Source organism: Tachypleus tridentatus, chromosome 13 (genome assembly GCF_004210375.1).
Source record: "Tachypleus tridentatus isolate NWPU-2018 chromosome 13, ASM421037v1, whole genome shotgun sequence".
Lineage (NCBI taxonomy): Eukaryota > Metazoa > Arthropoda > Merostomata > Xiphosura > Limulidae > Tachypleus > Tachypleus tridentatus.
Window position 1 is genome coordinate 243,268,086 of NC_134837.1, and position 25,592 is coordinate 243,293,677.

At 32.2% G+C, this 25,592-nt stretch overlaps 1 protein-coding gene across 1 annotated transcript; it reads right to left on the bottom strand.

The window, feature by feature from the left end:
- Window positions 1-503: 503 nt before the first annotated feature.
- Window positions 504-19,804, bottom strand: Pfdn2 (prefoldin 2). The gene is made up of 3 exons (XM_076479558.1): window positions 19,506-19,804; window positions 1,665-1,788; window positions 504-1,453 (listed from the first exon to the last, which is right to left on the bottom strand). The coding sequence occupies exons 1-3, from the start codon at window positions 19,658-19,660 to the stop codon at window positions 1,271-1,273; spliced, it is 462 nt and encodes a 153-aa protein (XP_076335673.1). The 5' UTR covers window positions 19,661-19,804; the 3' UTR covers window positions 504-1,270.
- Window positions 19,805-25,592: the final 5,788 nt, after the last annotated feature.

Below are 25,592 nucleotides of genomic sequence, written 5' to 3' on the forward strand. Positions count from 1 at the left end.
CACACCGTGGGTATTAAAACCCACTTTTTAACAATGTAAGTCCACAGACATACTGCTGTGCTACTGGGGAGCAGATACAAATAAACTACTGTAGCAAACTTCTAACATTTAGTTTTGTTTGAGTACCAGTCTAGATATTATAAAACTAATGTATTATCTTCAGTACATCCTGAGGAGGTTGATCAAAACTGATAAGCTGTAGGTAGATCTAAATATTATTTGGAACATTAGTTGATGAAATTGCAGAGATAATTCTCAAATGTTCATCCTTTTTAAGCAAAAGTACAGTCTTACTAAATAATTTCAATGAATGAAGAAATCAGAATCAATAACTGATGCTGACAATTCAGAATCTCAAATTATAATATGATGATCACTAGCAATAAACAGTTATTATGGAACTTCATCTCAAAGCTAGCCAATCTGAAATAACCTTGGAGTGGTCATTTCACAATAACTTTTAAATATGAACAATAAGCATAACAAGATTCAATAACAGCTGCTCATACTAATACAGAAATTTATTTGCTGATAATGGTTCAAAGTGAGAACAACATTTTTATTAAAAAAAATACATTTCAGAGGTCATGACCTGTGCTCTTACAACTGAGCATTATTTGAACTGGTAAATTAAAAATATTGAAATAATCAAAACAAAAACTTTTATGAAACAAGAAACAAAAGCTGATGTTTAACACATGTGACTGTCTCGAAAACTAACAAAATATGTTGGGCAAACTGTGCAAAATATTCAAAAGGTGTATCTCATTAGTAAAAACAAGGTTCCAGTTATATGCATACAACTGTCTGTAGCTGAAGAGAGAGTTTGCTAAATATTTGAAGCATATGTGATGAATAAATACTATAGTTAAAGATATATTTTATTTGTTAAAATTTTATGATACAAGTGCTTTGGGGATGATCAAAACTAGCACTAGAGCTGACAAAAAATGATACAGTGCTGTGCCAGTTATATTGTCATATGCAAGAAACAGTACAGCATCCATGCCCCAGATTTAGTAATTTAATAACAGCTTATTCACTTTTATGAGTACTGTGATTATTATTATTACAAAGCATGAGAGACATTATATGTATAAGGTCTTCCAAAAACTTTAACCAAAAATTCAAACTCATTCTGTCCAATACAGTTTTACTTGAAAAAAGTATAAAACAGACAACACATGTTAGCTTACACAATAAGATTAATACCAAATAGTTTTGACTGTTAAACAGATTAATCTAATCACTACATAATCATTAATAATCTTTAGGTTTTGTTTTCAACCAACACGCCTGATGTTTGAGACTGCTGTTGCTCTGATGGTTTAGCTGGCGAAGGTAAAGAAACAGGCTCGCCACGAACTTGGATATTATATTTTTCTCGATACTCATTAATTTCTTGTCCTTTAGCTGTGACCTTTTGATTTAGAGCATCTACTACTTTGGAAAGCTATTAAAAAAATTAAAAACACATCAATATTCCCAAAATACATAAGATTAATAAACTCTTCAAAACTGACAAGGAATTCTGGAACTATTTTTTTCATATTCAAAACACTTCTAAAATTAATAACACATATAGTTGTACTTATATGTTACATAAGGAGAGCAAACCCAATTTAACTTCAATTATTTACATAAAAAATGTCATTGTACTTAACCTGTTCTTTGTTATTAAGTATAGCAGGAAGAACTTGTCTAACATTTCTCTCAACAAGGACTCCTCCCACCATTCTAAAGCATCTTCTATCTCCATCTACTTCTTTTAATGCATCTGCAACAAGCCTAGAAAAAATATAAATGCAGAATAATTAAGGGTGACTGACTATACAGTTGTTTCATTTAGAACAGTTTGATTCCTAACTATTATTCTGAAAAACACAATAAATAGAGTTATTTCAAATGCCCTTGTACAATATTCTTTAATAACAACCATACATTGTACCAACATTTTTTCCCCAACATATAAACAATCACACATACACCATCAATTAAAAAAAACAAAGTTTGCATTTAAATCATAGGAACTTCTCACTTTATTTCAATAACAATTCATGGTAAACACTATAAGACTGACTTATTTTTGTTAACATAATCCTTTATGTAAATTTTTCAATATCTGCTTAGTACATCTTTAACTCTTTTAGCACAGGCTGACAATCCAGAAGTTATAATGATGCAGCACATGTGCACTCATGTTACCCTATCCAATAATAGAAAACTGACCTTTAATCTTTATGAAGTGGCCTGTACTGAGTGTGTTTTAGTGTACTAGTATTTTGTAAAAGGGTCATTCCATGTCAAATCATCTTTAATTTTTTAAAGTATCCTCTGACCATACATTTTTCACTTGAAAAAAAAACACTTCAATTCAGGTGTGTTACTGTGTGCAAATATATCCATACAATTTTGAAAAATACCTGTCAGAATTTTATGAATCCCACTGAAATATTCTAACCAGCCTTTCACAATGTTAAATAATGAAGGTGTAAGAAACAAGAAATAATTAATTCATTTCTGAACAAGTTTATTGGCATAACTAGTTAGATCACATGGCAATGCAAATATATTGTGCATACATTACAATTATGAAGATATGGCTGAGTTTAAGATTCATAATATAATAAATACAAAGGTAAATCAGACACAAAAAGCACAGTGTTACAACAGTGGATAACTGAGAAAGATTATAGTCACACCAAACTGAAATAATTGTAACAATGAAATGTTTCAAAAACTACTTTGGTGATAAATTAGCCTTAACAACATCAAATAAACATTGCTTTGTTCAGACAGCTTGAATACATTTCTGAAATTTGAGTTTGATTATGTTGAGATCACTTTGTCTTAGAACATAGTGGCGAGTACTACTGCCTTGCATGGTAGATGCACTTATCAGACAAAGAATATGTTGGACAGGAATCCAGCTTTCATCTTTATGTGACCTTGCAGGACATGAGAACAGTTCATTTCTTGATTTCTTCATAAATGACACCAACACATCGGAATGTTCATCTGATCTATCTTTTATGTTTCTCACATACCATTCATGACTGCATATGCATGCCACATATATCCCTGGCTGATAATTGTCATTGCTATCATTAGACCCTATTTGAGCTGCTGCAGCATCACTTTCACTGCTACTACCAACAGTTACAACTGTGTACACATCATCATCTGATAGCCTTCTCATATACAATTTGTTGGTAGAGTGGGGAATAAAGTTATGATGTGACCAGCCACAGTTTTGCATTTTTCACAGTTCTCAAGTAGATCAAACTTTACACAATGCTGCAGGACTGATTCCTGATTAACAAGAAAGAACTGAATGCCCTAAATGTGGTCCTTTGCCCAATGGTACATATCAGAAGTGAATTGTTGTGTAAAACATTGAGTAATACTGAAGCAATCAATAAGACCATGGTTTCCCACACTGAATGTAGTAATAAGATCTCAACATTCCCAAACAACCTTTTTTTTTTTTAAATACAAATATGTAATTCAAATAAATCAATTATTTTATTTAGGCTGCCTGTTAATTTATTATTTTTCACAACCTTGATTTTTTTAAGATCATGTTCAGCAATGTACGAATATATGGTAAAGGCTGATTAGAATATTTCAATTGGATTCATAATTTTTTTCAAAATTGTATGAATATATTTGCACACAGTAACACACCTGAATTGAAGTTTGTTTGTTTTTTCAAGTAAACAACGTATGGTCAGAGGATACTTTAAAAAATTATAACTCAAAAAGTAGGTTGAACACCATCTTGATTTTTTTTTGTATATCATATTCAGAGATGTAATATGGTAAATATCTGAAAAAGCTGAATAACTGGTGACATGTCAAACTGTGGCCTGAAGTAGGGCTATTTTTAGCTAAATTATAAAAAGTTGCATGCAACTACATTTTTTAACAGGAGATCTAATAGACTTTTAACTACAACAATTGCTGATTTATCAACTGATATGTCATAGGAAATTTGAAAAAAAAATTCAGCTTTGTATGGTATTAAGTCTTAGAGCTATGGCTTATTAAATAAACCAATGTTTTTTGCAATTTTGGGTTTTCAGGTGATTTTACAACCTCACTATGAAAATCCTAAGAGAGATAAACTTGGTTTGAGTCCATTTTTGAATTCTGTGAGATTAATTCAGTCAGTGTAGCAAATTTCAGCCTTCTACCACCATTACTCTTGTAGCTTTAAGCAGCCAAAGTTGCCCGACAATGAATTTGCCAAAAATAACAAAAAAATAAATTTTACAGAGCTGTAAATCAGAAACTATTAGAGATATTGATCTAATCTTTAGTAATTTTTCATTATATGGGTAGATGAGCACATATGAATTTTTTCAAGGCATTCTGAGGGGGTCACCTGGAAAGTTTTCCAAAATCTGGATGATTTGAAATGGAATGATCCAAAATGCAATAAATATATCAATTATTACACAATGTATATGTATATAGATTACTATTATTTACAAACAAGTTCTTAAAATTACCTTCCTTAAACACAAAACAGTAAATAAAGACGTAAAGCAAACAATTACCTCTTTTAGTTAAAACCTTTGTACTTGGATGCTGCTTCTCATAGTCTGCTAAGTCTTTAGAAATTTCACACATGAAAAATGTGAAATTTTTTTAGGTTTTACATATAAGTTTAAAATAATAAAAATATCATAGATTACTATATCCATACCACAGAATTACAGAATAATTTATCAAATTTAGTAATTAAACTCCATTTGGGTCTTAAAAAAATTATGAAATCTCAAACAGCCTAAAGACCCAAGAGTATGAAGGTTTGTCCTGACAGAAAGAGATCATGCCAATACATGTGAAAATTACTAAGAAAAACACTAGGAGGACATTCTGAAATTTTGATTGTTGATTAGCATGTTATATATAGAAGTGTATATGATGGACCTTTTCCAAAAATAGAAGTGAGTGGAACCACTGTTTAATTCAATACATGAGCGATATCTAAGGAAACAGAAGAGCTGGGAGGTTCTTATTTTATATTCTAGCTTACTAATATTGATCAGTTAAAAACTATGGACTTTGTATTTTGACATCAAAGTCATCTAATTTTCATCAGTGCTACATTCAACATACCACGACACACAAAAATTGATGTTTGAGGGTGTGTGTTTTTTAATATTTACTTTAAATTAAGAAATTAAATAATGTATAATATGAACATTTGAATTGTAACCTAAAGTTTGATACCAAACTTAATGTCATAAATTCATAAAATAGTAGTTCAACAAAATTTTGAATGCAAGCTAACAAATTTGGTGATGGTAACTGTCTGGAAATGGGATTGATTGTCACAAATAGAAATTAGAGCAATAATAATAAATTAGGCCATCTTAACACTTAAAAATATTAGAAAAGTATGCAGCTTTGTCTTGATCATTTATTTATAAACCAGAATTCTTTTGTTTAAATGTTTTAACATAATTAGAATTACCTTCAGGTTCATTAAAATACAAAAGCTTCAAAATTATGATAGCATTACAGAAAACTAAGAATGTTGTTATCAAAAGCCATCAGTATCTGAATGGTCCTTAATATATTTAACTTAGTCAAACAGATTTATTTTTCTGTAATATCCTTTTTAACCTTCCTGTGATCACAATAATACTTCTAAATCGTAGTAGAATTTGAATTCCAAGTCAAAACATGCACTAAAAAGTCAAAATGTTAAAGTTACAGAAAATAAGAACAAAACCTCTGTTAGCTTAAAACATCCAATTTAACTTGAATGATTTTCATGGTTATATATATGCTGCAAGAGACTCAAAAATAATATTTAACCCTACTGCTATGGATCACAGGTCAAATGCTATGTCATCATGTTTGTTGACTTGCGTTCAAAATTTTATTCAACTAGTACTTTATAATTTATGTCAATAACTTTGGAATCAAATTGTAGATTATAATTCAAACTTTAATATCATATACAAGTTAATTTCTAAATTTAAAAGTAAATATTAAAAGAACACATCTAAATATAGATTTTAGTGAGTCACACGGTATGTTGAATGAAGCACTGTTTAAAATTAGATGTTTGTGATGTCAAAATATCAAATCTATAGTTTCATACAAATTAGCAACTAAAGTTACTAATATTATCAAGCTGGAATACAAAATAAGAATCTTATATTTTTTTTATTTTACTGAGATACGGCTAACATGCTGAATCAAACACAGTGTCCTCATTCACATCTTCCCATTTTGGACAATGGTCCCTTACATACACTTACTTCAATATATGACATGTGAAAAACCAATCAATAGCTTAGAATGTCCCCTTTGTGGTTTTCTCAGCTATTTTAAACTGTGAAAAGGCTAACACACATTTTTGAGCTGAGATATCATGAAGGTATATTGTGTCTTCAGTCTGCTCAAAGTTTCATATTTTTTTAATCTATATACATATTGGTTACAAACCTTAACAAATTATAGTGAAATTCTATGGCATCATTGTAGTTATTTATGATTTTTTGGTTAATAAACTGTATATTTAAAACCTATAAAGAATTTTGTATGATATCTTCAACATGCAAAATTTTAAAAGGCCTAGTAACCTATTTCCAGTAGTAAACAAGTACAAAGGTCGTAGCAAGAATAGATAATTGTTTGCTTTATTTCTTGATTTATAGTTATATATTTTAGGAAAAATAAGTTTAATTTATTTTTAAATAGTAATAATCTATATACATATACAGTCATGTGCAAAAAGTTGGACACCCTATGAAAGCCTGTGTATATATGTAACAAGTTTGGATAAATGGATTTTAATCTCAATTGTAACAATACTGAGAGATTAAAGTAATATAACTAAACAATTAAAGCTGAAGAGAAGACTAAGATCTTCTGTATAATGTAATTCGATAAAAATGCATATTCAAACTGAGGAAAAAGTTAGGACACCCTACCCCCTAATCACTAGTGTAAACCCCTTTGGCTGAAATAACTGTAGTGAGATGCTTCTTGTAGCCATCTACCAGTCTCTGACATCGGTCTGAAGAAAGTTTGCCCCACTCCTCAATGCAGAATTCTGTCAATTATGAGATGTTTGAGGGGTTTCTTGCATGTACAGTCCGTTTCAAGTCACCCCACAGCATCTCAATGAGATTAAGATTTGGGCTTTGACTCGGCCATTCCAGAACTCTCCATTTCTTAGTTTTCAGCCAGTCCTTGGTGGATTTACTGGTATGTTTTGGGCCATTGTCATGTTGTAGGGTCAAGTTCCGCTTCAGCTTTAATTTTAGTACAGATGGTCTCACATGATCCTCAAGCACCCTCTGATACACAGCAGAATTCATGGTGGATTCTATGATTGTGAGCTGTCCAGATCCTGCTGCAGCAAAGCAGCCCCAAACCACCTCCATGCTTCACAGTTGGTATGAGATTCTTTTCCTGGAATGCTGTATTTGGTTTACGCCAAACATGTCCTCTGTTCTGGTGTCCAAATAATTCAATTTTGGACTCATCTGTACAAAGAACATTATTCCAGAAGTCCTGGTCTTTGTCCACATTCTCCCTGGCAAACTTCAGTCTGGCCTTAATGTTTCTCTTAGAGAGCAAAGGTTTCCTCCTTGCACACCTCCCATGCAAATTACACTTGTGCAGTCTCTTTCTGATTGTAGAGGCATGCAATTTCACATCAACAGTAGCCAGAGCCTGCTGTAGGTCCCGTGATGACATTTTAAGGTTTTTGGAGACCTCTTTTAGCATCTTGCGGTCTGCTCTCAGGGTGAACTTGCTTGGACAACATAACCTGGGCATGTTGGCAGTTGTTTTGAAAGCACTTCACTTGTTGACTATTTTTTGGACAGTGGAATGGCTGATTTCAAAATCTTTTGAGATCTTTTTAAATCCCTTACCAGACTCATAAGCTGCTACAATTTTCTTTCCGAAGGCCTCAGACAGCTCTTTTGCTCTCACCATGGTGCTCACTCTCACTTCAACAGTCAGGAGCACACCAAACTAAATGTCTGAGGTTTAAATAGGGCAAGCCTCATTCACAATGCTGAGTAACGATCTTCTAATCACGTGCACCTGGTGTGATACACCTGTGTGTGAGTTGAGCCATTTTAAGTGAGTATAAATGTGGGGGTGTCCTGACTTTTTCCTCAGTTAGAATATGCATTGTTGTCGAATTACATTTTACAGAAGATCTTGAAAAGTCTTTTCTTCAGTTTAAATTGTTTAGTTATATTCTCATAATCTCTCAGTATTGTTACAATTGAGATTAAATATTCATTTATCCAAAATTGTTACATATATACACAGGCTTTCATAGGGTGTCCTAATTTTTTCACATGACTGTATATAATGTATAATAACTGAAATGTGACTGTATATTACCAAATACTGGTCAACTAAAACATAGCCAACACAGGGAAGACTACAGATCAATTTTATATTACTGGACACATGAGTGCATGTGCACCTTGTCAATGCAAGTTATGTAATGTTAGCTAGGCATGACTGGAAGGTCAGTATTGTAAAACAAACGTGCATATGTAAAATATATAGCATTAGGAGACTTAGGCTACTGAGAGTAAACATTAGTATTTGTGTTATAAAAGTAATAATTTTAGCATGAAAAAAAGCATAGCTTGTATTTATTTTCTAATTTTTTTATAATGTTTATGAGGGTGGTCAAGTGACAGATCCCACACAGTAAGAATAATGAAAATAACAAAATACAAAGTCTTACTAAAAACAAACATTTGAAATGTATTTAGGTGGTTTTAGATATTATGCAAATAATATGAGATTTTTGTGACAAAGAATGTTTTTTCATCACAACATCAAATTACTTTGCACTCATTTTATTTTCACACACAAACCTTTAGAAAAATATTTCATTAAAAATTTGATTTTTTGTTTTCAAAATACTTGTAACTTTTACTAAAAGTCTACCAAATTTTGTGAAGACAGACATGCTGTATCAAGTTATTGTACAAATACTTAATGTGTGCAAATGTGTAGACAAGCTTGTGTACATTATTCTGAGCTCATAGTGAAAAGGTTAAATTGAGGAAGGTATTGGTTATTTTATACATTACTGAAAATGCTTAGAAATGCTCCTTCACAATTTTGTGCATTCTTTTGCAGTCATTGTTCATTACAGAAGATATGCATCAGATGATAAACTGAATTTCTTAAACTGTTGAATCATTTATTTAGGGTTGCACCCCTGACTTCATTTCAGAAAGTTCAATGGGGAGCCTTTTCATTATGGCCATTTTCAACAATTTCAAAGGTAGAGGAAAAGGAAATTCCAGCTATAAAAATCATTTATAATAAAAAAAGGTTTTCCTTTCATTCTATTTTGTTGAGGAAAGAGTTATTGTTTTTTTTAAATAAGCTATCAGAAAAGTTTTGAAGGAAAGCTATCAGCATTAGCCTTTGAAAAGGCTTAATAAGGAAATGGAGGGAAAATAAACTGTTGGCTTTCAAAAATGAATTAATTCCTGACAATGGAAAAAGTATAAATTTTATTTTTATAAACAAAAGAAGAAAAATACAACCATTGATATAATTTCACATCTGTTGTTAGAAACGGATGTAATCTACTGTACTATCAAAATAATTTTTTGAAAAGTTGATATTCAATACATAATATTTAGTGTGGTTGTGAGAGATATTTTCCCCTATAACTCTAATTTTTTATTAAATACTTGTATTTTTGGATAAGAGCACCTCAACTGTTGTTGGGTGACTTGCCTTCTAATAAAAACAGTAGTTCTTTGTTTGATTAAATGTTAGAAATGTTTTCATAAAATTTTATGGTAACAAAATATACACATACTGGTTCCTCTATGATAAATAGTTTTCCTACATTGTGTTTAAAAAAAACAAAAACAATTACATAAGGTTGTTAGATTATTACACAAAAGTTTTCTTTTTAAATTTACTACTGATTGTAAAATGTTGAAAATATACATTGAATACAAATGTTTTTTTCTTACTCAAGAGAAAATAAGTTAATATATCTTAACCTATCCCTGTAAATGACATTTCCAACACTAGAGTAAGTAATTAAAATATTTCCATTATTATTCTCATTTAATTTATGGTTGTTCAGTTTATTAGCATCAAAATGAAAATCAGACCAAGCACAAAAACATTAAGATCCCACTCTGGCAGAACAAAGGGAAGTGGTAGATATGCCAGATGAATGGAACTGAGAAGGAAGGAAACAACCACACAGGAGAAGGCTTTTCAGAAGCAGGAGAATGGAAGTTGATCAACAGGACAGCTCTACATTGAACTGAGACAGGTGAGAAACAGAATGGCAGGATGGTTGGAAGTCACTGTAAATGAACCAAAGTCTAAAGTAACACAAATGCCATTTGTACATAGACAAGGAGGAAGAGTAAATAGTATAGATAAGGAAACATAATACATGAGGGATGAGTCCCCGAGCTAAAGCAAGGAAGCAGGCAAAAGCCATATGTAGAAATGAAGTTTTGTGACAAGATGAAAACATCCATTTGTGGTTGTTGAAGGAGTAATTAGTATAGAGGTAAAAGTAGGGACTGTTCCTACAGTCGAGGCTAGAGCAATGCAAACCACATCCAGGCCAGCTAACATGGAGCAATGAGCAAAAAATGACACGGAATGGTCTGGATAAGAAAATGACTCTGATCAGGTAGTAACCATATATATGTACACTACTCCAGTTTTGATTGAAATAATCCAACCACAGGATGAGCACAAGGACAAACGTTTGACATCCCAGTGAGTGGTACATCCATACATATGCAGTAAATCCTCCAACAACACAGATTTGCTTATACATCCAAAATATAATTATATGAGATTTGCCCAAAATGTAAACATATAATTTGGCCAACCTCATCTCCTTTTTGTACTCATTTAAATTATTTATACATTTAATACTTCTAACTTTCATTATAATGTAATTATCTTCATGAAATTTTGTAATCTTTCAGTTAACATTATAAATCTTTCACATACAAAAGAAAATGATTTTTAGTGAAGTATTTTTGATGAAATTAAAATTTGTTCATAAATATATTGAGTATTTGACTTAAATAGTATATGTGAAAATTAGTAATTTTCATGTTAAGATTAAATATATTTTTCTTCATCTCAAAAATCTCAAGTTTCCTTTGTATAATCCCTAAAAACATTTCCAACATTTAATTCAGTAAAACTCTACTACATTTTGGGTTAATTTTTCTACCCTATCTTTGTGCAAGATCAGTTAATTTGACTGATCTTATAACCACAAAAAAAGGCTAAATAAAACAAAATTATCTTTTCTTTCTTTCTTGAATAACTTCATATTGTAACAAGAAACTACATTTGTTTATCCTAAGAAGCTTTAAGCTTCTAACATTATTCATTTGTTTATAATTACATTTTATAATTAAATAATGCACTAAAGAACATACTTTAATAATATGCAAAAAGTAGACAATTTCCCTTAACTCTCAAAATCTTTCTGTCTTTCTAACTATGTAATAATATCCACTACAAATCCATTCAAGCTAATGGTTAACATTCCCAAAAAAATAAACCATGTATTATAAGTGAAATTGGCATCTATCTGTTCAGAATACAACATAATACATTATTTAAGAGATTAAGACTTGGACTTTCTACTGGTTATAAATGATATATAATTAAACAAGAACTATTAACAGATCCTGAAAGAAATGATGTGACAGGTGGTTGTGGCAGGAGGAATCTAATTTTCTATTTTACAGCTCTGTAATCAAACACAATTGAAGGCTATAAAAATTATAGTTTGTTTAAACAATGATGATTTTCTAGTGAGTAATTTACATTTTACTTTATTGTTCCTCAGGGAAGGATAAAATACAAGAGAAAAGATACCTAGAGAAAATTTGTAACATGTGTAACAGTAGGGAAAATTGAGGATTTTTTTAAAATACTAACTTGTAGAATTAAGAATTTACACCATATAAGTTACTAAATATGAATTGATAGCTAAGATTTTATGCTATACTGATACAAAAAGTAGTTTAATGTAATTAAATATAGTTGAATGTAAGATATGGAACCCTGCGACATGCACAATAAAAGATAAACATAACAGAAAAAACAATATCCAGCTTCCCAAGTCTCACTTCATTTCCACCACATGTCTAATTCAATGCCATGTAGTCAATTTATTTTTGCCATTTTTCTTCTGCTTTTCATAATTACTCTTAGCAGTATTAAATTGAAACAAACAGCATATCCAAGTGTCAGAAGTAAAAAGCTGCAAAGTTATAACACTGGCTGAGAAACTTCATGTCCTTGAAAAGTTAGAGTGGGATGAGTGTAACAATCATAGGCTGGAAATATGGCATGAATGAGTCTTCCATATGTATGGTTAGAAGGAGTAAAGAGAAAATCCATGCAAATGTTCAGGCTTTCTCAAAATTTCTCAAATGTCTAGGAATGAATCTGTTTATGAAACAAAATGGAGAAATTACTGAATGCTTAAATCAGTGAACATGTGAACAAGAAAAGAATCTGTTGTTGATAGCACAGCAATACATAAGAAAGCATGTAATTTGCATGCATATAGTCTCCAATAAGGATGGAAGTGTTGCAGCTATCAGTGAGTTTTAGGAAAGTAAAAAACGTTTTGCTAAATTTAATCAAAGCTTCAACCTGCATAATATGGAGCTATAAAGTGAAGCTGGGTCAGCTGATAGCAATACTGCTGCACAGTTCAAGCTGTGGTTCCTTGAATTCATTAGGATATTCCCCTCAACTGGTTTTTAATGCAGATGAGACAGCACTTTTATATGAAGGTGGACAAAATGACATACATCACCATGGAGCAGAAATCAGCATCCAGGTTCAAGGAATTTAAGAACAGGCTCACTTTGTTGTTTTGTGAGAACTTTAAATTCAAGCCTCTGTTAGTGTATAGCTCTGCAAACACATGCACATTAAAAGGCAAGAATAAGCATAATTTGTCTGTTGTTTGGTGTTCAAATAAAAAGGATTGAATAATTATGATTTCATTTAATAAGTGGTTGCAAAATTCTTTTGTGCATATGGTTAAAGAATACTTTGAGTTTAAGGTTCTTCTATTTTTAAATAACACTCTTGTCCTAGATCCTAACACATTGCAATTGAGATATCCTAATGTGGAGGTAATATTTATACCTCTCAATACCACATTCATCCTACAAATGATTGACCAAGGAGTAATAAAACACTCAAGTCTTACTATACAAGCTTCCAAGGATGCCCTCATTTCAAAAAAAGAGATAGAACCTTTTGTGCACAGAGAGAAGAAGGTAAACCCTTTGTGACTCTCCATTCCGTATCCTAGAACCAAAATAAAGAGAGTTGAGCCTAACTGAGATGGAAATTGCAGAGAACCCCCAAATGAATAAAATACTGTATAGGAGTAGTAAAGGACTTCTCCAACTTGATGAGAAATCTCACCTGAGCAGCTTCCCCAGCAAACATCCTTGACACTGAGAAATAGAAACTCACATCAGCATCCTTATCTACCATTGCAGGAAATAATTATGAAACAAATGAGTAGAAAAAACTGAAATCAAACACAAAAAGTCAAAACTTGAAGTTATAATTAACAAATTTGTGATCAAGCACAATCAAAATTATGTAGTCACTTAGAGAATGAGTTAAGACAAGTCTTTACACTAGAATGCCTATTAAGAAAGAGAAAATTGTGCTAGAATAGTAGAGGGAGCTGTCTGCACTTCTACAGATGGTACAGTATGATGTGTAGGATAGTCACGCAAGTTCTGAAATGGTACAAAAAAAAAGGGGTATGATAGACTAGTGCTCTATTAGCAAAAATTTGTTTTAGCTATGTTTAGAGAGCAAGGCAAAGTTGATAAGTAGTACTATTTCAGAAATAAAAGATGTGACTGTATTTGAATTTTTATATCTTTCAGTGGGTAAAGAGCAAGAACAGCTTTGAAGAACCATATGGTACTTTTTTTATCCATAAGTTACGAACATATGATAATTTTAATTATAAATAAATTATCCCAGAATTTTTTTTTAAATCCCTTAGCTTTTGGAGTCTTTCTCTGCTTCCACTGGATACTAAGCTGTAAAAATGTTTATTTATTGTTTTATTATTTATTATTTTTAGTCATTTTTTTAAAAACCCAATTGTTTTTCTTTTTGGTTATCTCTCTAATGTCTTGTTTTACTGTTCTGAATAAATAGAGTGGTTTATAGTTAACTACTGGCTTGTCTTTTTATTTGACCCCATAAAATAATAGTACATAACCATCTCCTGTTTATAGGCATGATGTATCACATCTAATATTTGAGTCAAACTGTCTTGACCAATACATTAAAGTTTAAGAAAAAAATTAGATAAATGAAAAAAAGTTTATAAAAGTAGATTGAAAACCTGAATTTTATACTAAAAAATACAATCAGATCATCAGAGCTGAATGATAAAACTGATTAATCAATATCTATGATCATCAATCACATCAGATTTTATCATAAAATAATAAATCAATCAAAATTAGAATTAAAAAGGCTAACATCATGAAATAATCAACTACTCAAGATTAAGACTTATAACTTCTGTTTCCAATTATTCCAACTATCCAGAAATTGAATTTACAGATAAATTGATTAATGCCATAAAAAGTATTGTTTCTCAAAATTCTAACTGCCAAGTTATAAGAATACTTATTATTAGTATTACTTTCAACTAATTCAAGTTTCTTCAGCTTAATCAATTGTTTTCACAACTGGAGCTGAGTAACTTAATTGATTAACAGAGGTAATCAAATACCTATGGGCAACAACTACATTGATTAGTCATGTTAAATAATCAAGTAATCAAACTGTGATTAAACTGTTGAATTAACAATTGATTAGTCAGAATTAAATCACTTGTCAAGAAAATAATCAACTAATCAAAATCGTGGTTTCCAATTAATACTGTTTTTAACTATTCCAATAATAAAAGTAATGAAATAGTGTTGTTATAGTGAGCTATCTATACATTTCCCAAATTTAGCCTAATTTTATTTAATTTTTGTTATTTTTTTGCTTGTATTTTCTATGGTAGAATTGATTGCCTAAGATATTGGTATTTTATATTCCTCTATGTATTTGTTAGATTATTTTGTAGGTGTGAAGAGTTATATTCAATGTTCAAGTTACACAGAGTATAAGAACTGTAAAAAACTTAAACATAAAAAAAGATCATAAATAACCTTTAGCTGCTTTGCTAACAACAAAATTAAATTTATACTTTCTCATTATGTATGTCTACATTAGAGAAACTACTTTGTTTGGAATGCTCCATCTGTCAATAATGGTCAACTCTATTAGTAACATTCAAGTCGGTTTAGTGGTTTCTCTCAAGCAGAAGTCTCAAGTTCAAACCCCAATTGAATGGAGGTTTTTATAACTTTTGTTAATTATTAATTCAATATGTTTAAAGCAAGATATTACAATATTATGAAAAACCAGAATAACAACTGACATCAGAGATTTAAATTATTTATAACATTTAATTACATAAACTGGATGTCAGTGGTTATTTTGCTTATGTTCAAATCTCAGTTAAGTCACAATTTTATATTAATTATTTTTATAATATTTATTCTTAATAGAGGAATACAATTATAGATGAATTCATATATAATATCATATTACATAATAAACACCAGCAATTATATGTCAAAAACAACTTAAATATTGTTTAGTCCATCAGATGGCACTGCAATACATTTTTGATGTTTTCACCTCAGATAAGTAAATTTTAAATGTGGTCAAAATGTTTAAGTATTTTTTACAAAATGTTATACCATTGTATATTTGCCTTTTAATATGAAATTATAACCTTTTCCATCACAATTAATAAATGGCAGGGTTAAACATTTGAACATGTAGTAATATTTCTTTGAGAACCAGTTTTTCACTTGCTTGAATCTGTAATAACTCATCACGAAGGAGACTTGAGCATAAAAATGTACACAAGTCTAAATTCTAATAAAGGACAATTTACAGCATATATCCCATATACACAAAAAATGTTTCTCTGAAATACTAAAATATGGATGAACATTTTTCATACATATATTTTTATTAAAATTAATTTAAAAAACAAATGTTCATAAAACATAGATTTAGATTTAATTTTCCCAAAAAGAGGTAACAGCCATTTACTATCATATGACAAGCATTCAGCATATACATCAACATCAATTCAACTGGCCCCCAGGTTTGTAACTGATAAAACATGCTTGAAACATTACTTAGTAAAATATAACTGGTTATAAGAGGTGTGACATAAATTCACTGAAGGCAAACCTAGCCTAATTAGTCTGTTGTTTTTTTTATTGAGAATACTGCATATCTGGATGATGAAATTGGTATGGACTTAATATTAATATACTTAGAATTTCAAAAGGCTTTCAATGAGGTGCCATACAGAAGATTAGCTAAGAAAATTATATTGCTGAAGGTTGGTGACAGACCAACTGATTAATTAAATAAGAGCTGAAAGACAGAAAATAAAAACTTAATAATGGAGTCTATCTAAATATTAAATCAGTGCTTTTTCTTATTTATATAAATATTAATGACACTAAGTTACTGCTGAGAGTAAAGAAACAAGGTTTGCAGATGACATTAAATACTTTCACTGTATTTAAGATGTGAAAGTATTACAGTTGGTTTGTTTGCTGTTAATCACAAAGCTACACAATGGGCTATCTGTGCTATGTCTACCAAAGGTATCAAATCTGAGTTATGAGCCTTCACAGTCACCACTGATCCAATAGAAAGCAGGTATCACAAAATAAACTTTACAGCATATGAAATATAATGCACATGGTTATCATATCTCCAAAGCTATTTTAAATTCAATCTGTTTCATTCACATACTCTAACTTGAGTTTACCTTCCAACTGAATAATATAAATCATATGCTCAAATAAACGGGAACCTTATCAACAGTATGACTGAAAAAAATGTTCTTGCATTGTTCTAGATAACTCACTTAAGCAGTTAGCACTCTACTGCTAGTAGTAAAGCTAAAAGAAATTTATGATTCATCTATATACATATTGATTACAAGTCAAAAGAAGTAATTATCTATTTATACAAATCATTAATTACATCTCACTTAGATTACGGTGTAAAATTTTGGTCAAATCATATAAGAAAGGTCACTGACTTATTAGAAAAGGTTGAAAGGGCTACAAAGATTATTAATACTATAGGAATAGAAGGGTTACCTTGCAAAAATGAGCTAAGATTTAAACTTTTCTACTGAGAAAAGAGGGATAAGTTATATTATTAAAATTTAGAAGATTATCTTGGAATCATTAAAATAAAATCTCATTTCTTTGTGCTTTTTCTCAAAACAATAGCATGAGGGGTAAGAGATTTAAGATTTTGAAAAAGTTTAGAATCCAGGAAATGTTTCATTTTCTAACACTACCAGAAACAGTGTTTGGTTTATGAAATCAGTTACCATAAGCAGTAGTAGAAGCCAACACTTTAGTTTTAAAAAACAGTCAATGCTGTCCTGAAAACTAAGCTACATTTATGCTTAACTTTTTGGATATGCAAGAAAAACCTTCAATGACAAAACCAAAATGGTCAGAATCAATCCATAAGTGTTCAAAAGTAAAGAAATTCCTTAAGCCTTTCATCCCTAAATGAAATATCACAAAATTCAGAACTGAATCCTTCACTTAATCTGTTTTATAAAACATTTTTGAAAATGAAATTTAATGTTTTAAATTATTTTTCTCAGTGAACTATCATTGCTACTAAGATGAATATAGATAATTAACATGTATATACACATTCTACTCCTATTCCAAAGCATTTCTCTGTTTCAGTCTTTACGACTCAGTGTCAATAGACAAATACACAACCAATACAATTAAGGCCAATGAACATAAAGAAAAAATATGCATTTTGCATTGTTAGACTCAATCACTTATTTGAGTAGAGCCTGAAAGATGAAAATAAGAAAAGGGAAAATAAAAATAAAAATCCTTTTTAGCATTTAATAGGGAAAACGTGAACACAACAAAATTAGGCTAAACACTAGCTGGTCAAAAGTTTAATACCATACCAAAAAGAAGTCCTAAACAGAGAAGAAAATGCCCAACAAAAGGTCTCAGTAGTGAGTTGCACGCCTGTTATTGCAAATAACTGCAAACATTCGCTTTGGCATGGTCGATATAAGCGTTTGCAGAAGGCTGGCTGGAGTGCTATTCCAAGTGGTGAAGATGGCTTCACGAAGGTCACGCACTGTTTGAAATTAACATCCATTTCTATAGACCTCCCTTGCCATCCACCCCCAAACATTTTTAATTGGGTTCAGTACAGGCAAACATGCTGGTGGTCCAAAAGAATCACATTATTTGCCATGAAAAAGTCCTTTGCCCTACAAGTATTGTAGTTTGGAACATTGTTCTGCTGAAAGATCCAGTCATTTCCACACAAACAAGGGCCTTCAGTCAATAAGGATGCTCTCTCCAACATGTCAATGTAGCCAGCTGCTGTTTGATGCCCCTGTATCACCTGAAGCTCCATTGTTCCATGGAAAGAAAAAGCACCCCAGATCACGATGGAACCTCCTCTACTGTGTCATGTAGAAAATGTCTCCAGTGAGATATCCTTATTGTGCCAGTAATGCTAGAAGCCATCTGGACCATCCAGGTTAAATTTTTTCTCATCAGAGAACAAAACCTTTGTCCACTTTACTACGTCCCATGTTTAGTGCTTCTCAGCAAAGTTTAACCAAGCTGTTTCGTGGTGTGGTGGAGGCGTGGCCTTTGAAAATATTTAGTTTTTATAGCCTTTCTCTCGTAAATGCCATCTTATTGTTCTTGAGCTGTGTTCTGCATCAGTAAGGGACTTAATCTGGTTCAACGATTGGCTGGTGTCTGGCTAGACAATCCATTGAATCCTCCTGCTCAACACACTGGCGAAATTTTCTTGGGCTGACCACTTGAAATTCTCGTTCCGTATCCCTCAGGGTCTTTTAAGAAATTTGCAACAGCATTTTTACTACGCCCAGTCTCATCAGCAATGGCACGTTAAGAGAAATCTTGCTTTTGCAGCTCAACAATTCTGCCACATTCAAACTCTGTCAACTTTTTAGCCTTTGCCATGTTTTTACCCAATGTAACACGGGAGATGTTTACAACGCTAATGCTTGTACACAGATAACTAAATTTCGTTACGTGTTTACCGATTAACGCTTCGTTTCAGTATGACCTTAAACTTTTGACCAGCTAGTATTTAGTCTAATTTCATAGTGTTCACATGTTCCCTATTAAATGCGAGAAAGGTTTTTTATTTTCCCTTTTTTATTTTCATCTTTCGAAACTCAACTCAAATAAGTGGTTGAGTCTAACAACACAAAATGCATTTTTCTTTCTGTTCATTGGCCTTAAGATTTTGACCAGCAGTGCATCTATCATTTTAACGCTATGCCTTACTTGTGTTCATTTAAGTCCATTTCCAGCTCAGCTAATTTCGATACTATATTTCTTTGTTCTTGACGAAGTTGGTTAAAGCCATAAACTATCTGTTCTTGAGAAAGACGTTTTCCCTTCTCTGATTTATTTGTACCCTTTTTGTCGTCCGAAGCCATTTCTTTTATCTTCTTTTCTTAATCTCTGTCTGTCTCACACACACACAGATTTATAATACTTATTGATAGTAATACCCTAACTCTGTATAAAACTGGATAAAATACAACAGATATTACAATCTTCTATAGAGGGCGACAAAAACGCTTTTGCCTGCGAAATTCTTCGAATAAACTTCCACTTCTTTGCTAAACACGACATATAAACAAGAGTAGATAGGAATCACATTTTTCATGTAAAAATTTCTAGAAAAAAACACAGTAACAAATATTTCCTCTTTATCCATACTTAAAGTTAGATTTATTGAAATATTCTTTACTGATTTTTACTTCCTTTCACGATTGATACTGTAATTGTTTTTTTATCTGACAATATGTGAGACGCGTTAGTCTGTATGTTCAAAGTTGGATATATTTCTCATAAAATACCATTTTTATCAGGTTTTACGAGAAGAATAGACTGGCATAATAGCTTTATATAGTCGTAAATAAATGGCATGCATTACCTTTTCGTCAGTTTCGCCATTAGATCTGCGATATTCGTACTTTGGAGTAAGCAAAATATGTTGGATTGCTACTTCAAAATCTAAAAATTATTTAAATTTTGCTTCTTCAAAATTTAAATTTCAGTAATGTGTTTGTCTGTTTAAAACAAATCGTATAATAAAATGTATTAAACAAAATAAGGCAAAGAGGTTAAAAAAAACTGGAAGCATAATTAATACGAGCGCTCATCAGTCCTTCTCAGAGATTCAGAGAGACCCAGACCACTTTTATCTTTTGAGGACCCTAGCTATATTGAAAAAAAAAAAAATGATAAAACATAAAAACAAAATAACACGATCATTAACCCGAAAAAAAAGTGAAACATAATATGATATTTAACTAGTATGTATAATTTACAGCTCTAAGCTTAGAGCAAGTGTCACATCTTGGAAGACACTTAAGAAAAGTTGCAACACTTAACAAACACAAACAAATAATGTCTTCTAATTTGAACTTGAGGGTCAGGTCAAATGCTCCTCCCCTCTAATTGGCACTCGGGCTCATATCACGCTGTAATACCTGTAAAATCCTATTTTTGTGTCATCTATACATGAAAATGAACTTGAATTTCTGAATCGCCAAATGAAAATTCCAACAAATGAGTTAAAGGACAAACCCGACAACAACTGCCAGTAAGACACTTTTAATAATTCGTCATACCACATTTTTCACTTTACATAAGTAGAGCAAAGAGATCTACTTGGGCACACATTCTTTTCTGTGATTGTGTGTTTGTTTTGAATCTCGCGCAAAACTACTCGAGGGCTATCTGCGCTAGCCGTCCCTAATTTAGCAGTGTAAGACTAGAGGGAAGGCAGCTAGTCATCACTACCCACTGCCAACTCTTGCGCTACCCTTTTACCAACGAATAGTGGGATTAACCGTCACATTATAACGCCCCCACGACTGAAAGGGCCAGCATGTTTGGCGCGACCAGGATTCGAACCCGCGATCCTTGGATTACGAGTCAAACGCCTTAACACGCTTGGCCATGCCGGGCCTCTTTTCTGTAATAATCCAGATTTTGCATTACATGCGATATAGATTGAGCCCGGAACCTTTCAGGCGCCAAGATAAAGACAGTCTGTCACCTTTGTTAGTTTGACAATTGCAATAACTGTTCATTTCATCTTTTAATAGCTAGCTAAGGATATGATAACAACATATTTAGATGCATGCAGATAATTGTATCTAAATTTTCGTTCAGGTGTTTCACGATTTATTCGGCATAGCTTACTAGTCTGATTTTTCCAGGCACCAACTGGGGATTAGGAGCACTATCAAATAAAATCAGGACACAAGCCCCGTGTGCCGATGCCTGAATACGCCTGTGACTTTAATTTATTAAGTGCGTAAACACTTAATTGAAACGAATGTCTTTCACCGAATGAAGGGTTTATGGCAGAAAGTACAATATAACTGTTATCTGTTGTCTGAAATAATTCACAATTCAGCCTTCAAGTTAAGGATTTGAGGCATGGCCTGATTTTTTCATGCTTCTGCCTATCTTAGCTTATTTTGCAAGTAAAAAAAGCAAGTTAGTGATAATAACGCAAATTCTATGAAATCTAGTGATCTAACAACTTATGGGGCCTGGCATGGCCTAGCGCGTTAAGGCGTGCGCTTCGTAATCTGAGTGTCGCGGGTTCGCGCCCGAGTCGTGCCAAACATGCTCGCCCTCCCAGCCGTGGGGTCGTTAGAATGTGACGGTCAATCCCACTATTCGTTGGTAAAAGAGTAGCCCAAGAGTTGGCAGTGGGTGGTGATGACTAGCTGCCTTCTCTCTAGTCTTACACTGCTAAATTAGGGACGGCTAGCACAGATAGCCCTCGAGTAGCTTTGTGCGAAATTCCAAAAACAAACAACAACTTATGGGTTGACGTTTCTTATCCAATGTATTTGAAACCTTCATGAAGTGCAGCCACATAACTTGCTAGCAGATGGTTCAGAGAGCAACTGATAAAAGACTGAGGGTCATTTGTGTTGCCATAAACTCTTTTAGCAAGAGAATTGTAATGTTGAAGTTAGAAGTCATTTGGCGTATAATACTGAGCAGAGTAGCAAGATGACATGTTTACTAGAGTGATTTATCAATTTACTGATCAGAATTTATAACTAGCTATCTGAAAGACACTTGCTGCAGTTTAATGGTAGTCAGATGAAGGTGATCAACCTACTAATTTTCTGATAAATAATTGAAAGGACTTGGGCAATTTCTTAAGGCGTTTCAAATAAAAACTCCCTGAAACATCTTGATTTATAAAGAAGTATTTCAACATCTTATATTAATTTTGTAACAGATTTACTGTTATACATTTATTTTAGTGACAACCGAACCAGCTAGCTTAAGCGAAGTATGACAACACCAATTCATAATTAATTTGCTCTCGTGTACCTGTATCGTCGATAAAATATTCATTTCTAGACCACTATTGTCTGTAAGTTTGTAAAACTCTTGCTTATAAACCACCATTTTTAATAAGTGTTAGTAATAACCGTTATTATAAATTGTATTTTTATTTATTTGTATATTAAAATAAGTTTATGTTAAAAAACAGAAAACTGTGTGCATCAATCTTGTTGACGAACACCATAAATTTGAAACATAGCAACAGCTAATTGATTTCTAAATTCAAATTTTCGATTATTTGAAATAGTAATACGTTAACATACATAACATAATAAATCGGAGAATCGTCCGAAATCAATTATAAAACGTAACAATCTGTAACAGATGTGATCTGCAGCTAATATCAGCCAAACAGAGTGGACTATTTAAGTGAATGTATATGAACAAATCATTGTTCCTTCTAATGCATAAGTGATGTTTTATGAACCTCTGCAAATTGAGGTTTATGCTCTCTTCATTAAAAAATCCTACATGAAGCTCACAGTTTTCTACTCTGAAACGAAGTTCCAATAATCCACATAGTTATCCTACTATATTTTAGACTTATACCAGAGATAATTTTCAATTATAAACGAACTTAGTAAGCCACAAGTTGGAATAGTTATTGGCATAGTATATGAAGGAAAGGAGAAGTAACAGAAAACAACCATAAAGCTACTATTGCTCCAACCTTACTATACCCCAAAGTTATCACAACACCTGAGATCATTGTTTGTAAAACTGTGTAAATAACTTCAAAGTAGAGCATTGACAAAAGCTCAGTATGTGTGATTTGTTGCCAGATTTTGCTGAGGTATTTATTGGATCATATGGCTAAGTAAAAATGACAAACATCTCATAGTCAAAAGCGATTCAGTCTGATAAATCAGCCATCATATCGCCTTCCTTGGAGCACACAAGTATTATAGGTGTTGAAATAAAGTGTATTTCAATACAACTTTCAGAAAACTCTTAGTAATCTTAATTAGGGATTAAGAGACAAGGAATAATGTCAAGGTTCTCTATTAACATTAGTGAGATGAATGGAGTGATGTGGATCGTTCTCCTTCCATTGTAATAAATGATGAATCTCTGGATACAGTGGAAATAGTTTTATGTTCAGCATACTTGACTTAGTGGGTAGCTACTGGTTTATAGAATTATCCCTAAAACCATTCAGAGACAAGCAATGTAAGTCATTAATCATGGAACCCTCATCGTGTCTTGAAGTGGAAAGTGTTACTCATCGATAGGTTTAACATACTTGTGTTTATCTACGTTTCAAGCTGTTGTTGATATTGTAAGCATGGTGTTTCAGAGTTAAGAAAAGTAGATCCAAAAAGATTCTTCTTATTATTCACACAGATGAAATTTAGTGGTTACATAGACACATAGCTGAAATAACCACTTATCCCGCAAAGATTTCAGCAATTAAGGCCTAAGTTCACCTGGTAACTAAAATTTAAAAAAATAATAAATCACATAGCTTTCTCAATTTTTAATCATATTACCAACATGTGTGACCCATATTTTTAAAATTACATACATATATATTAGTGCTGCCTATAGGTGATTCAAAGTTACATGTATTAAAGATATAGAGAAAGCTTCTTGGTCAGTAAATTTTGCTTTAATTAATGCTTTGGTGTTGAATACACATATTAGTGATTTTGCAATCAGAATGTTGCTATCAAATGTTCATGAAGGTTTTCTGAATATGCATTTCTATATGTAAATCATAGATTACCAACTTGAAAGTGGCAATGTTGCACAAGAAAAAGGAGCTGCATGCAGTTGCAGCATTAGTCAAGCACTACTTGCATGGTAGGGAGTTCACTATTCAAGTCAATCATGTGTTCTTACAACAGCCAAAAATCTTCAAAACCCCAAAATGTAGCACATTTCACATTTGAAAAGAACTAGTTTATTGTAAAATGGAATTAATGCAGATGGCATATCTCACCAGACATGAGAGCTTATATATTTGTTGAATATCCTGCTTCAGAACATCGTACAACTCTGAATGTATAAATGAATAAACAACACGAGGTACAAAGAAGGTCTTTAAGAAAATAAATTAAAACCCAAATGTAGCTTCCTTTGCATTTCCTTCTGCAAGTGCACAGGCCCGATCTGGTCTTTGTTAGTTTTCAATAACTGTGAAGACAATGTTCATTACTTGTTGTTAGCTCTCCTTCAAAAGTGAAATCGTTAGTGAAGATCTGTCACACTTATGTGATGGCTCATTATTTCACTAGGTATGTATTACACAAACTTATCAGTGAGGACATGCTCACAATCTGTTGAAGTCATCGCAGGGTAAGCCTTACTGTGAAGGTGGTACAGATTTTGCACGTAAGTGTAAATTTCTTCTGTTGTATCTTCTTTCCAAACCTTGGTTCGATGAACTGATTCACTTTTCACCAAGTTAAGACTTAGCAATAACTTTTCAAATGTCCTCGACAACATGAGTATGAACTATAGGCATGCTCAGGGACTTCAACCCTCTAATAAGTATTGCTCCATTGTACTGGATGTCAAAGCAGTGAGTTACAATTGGCAGCTCATATATCGTGTCTGCATGGCCTTAAGCTACTCTGTAATCCATGATTATCCTGATAATATTCCTCATGGACTCAGTGAGTCTCACTACCACCCCATAGTTCACCATCTCACGTACAGCTCAGATTGTTGGTTAAGACCATTCACTAGCACCTCTAGACTCTTTTTGCCATTCTTAAATAGGTTCAATCAGATCTGGCATTGAGTTACTCGAGGTGATGAAAGCCTAGAAGTTCTATACAGATCACCCCATTCAGTCTGCTACTCACCAGATACTTCAGTCAATTGGTCTTCTTTGACACTGATGTTAGGTGAAGAATGTGAACAATCATTCTGAGTACACCAAACACTGATGGTTCTCCTTTGTACGTGAACAATTTCAACGTAAAAACATCATGAACCTTCATAGCTTCAGCAAAATCCAACATCTAAGAAAAG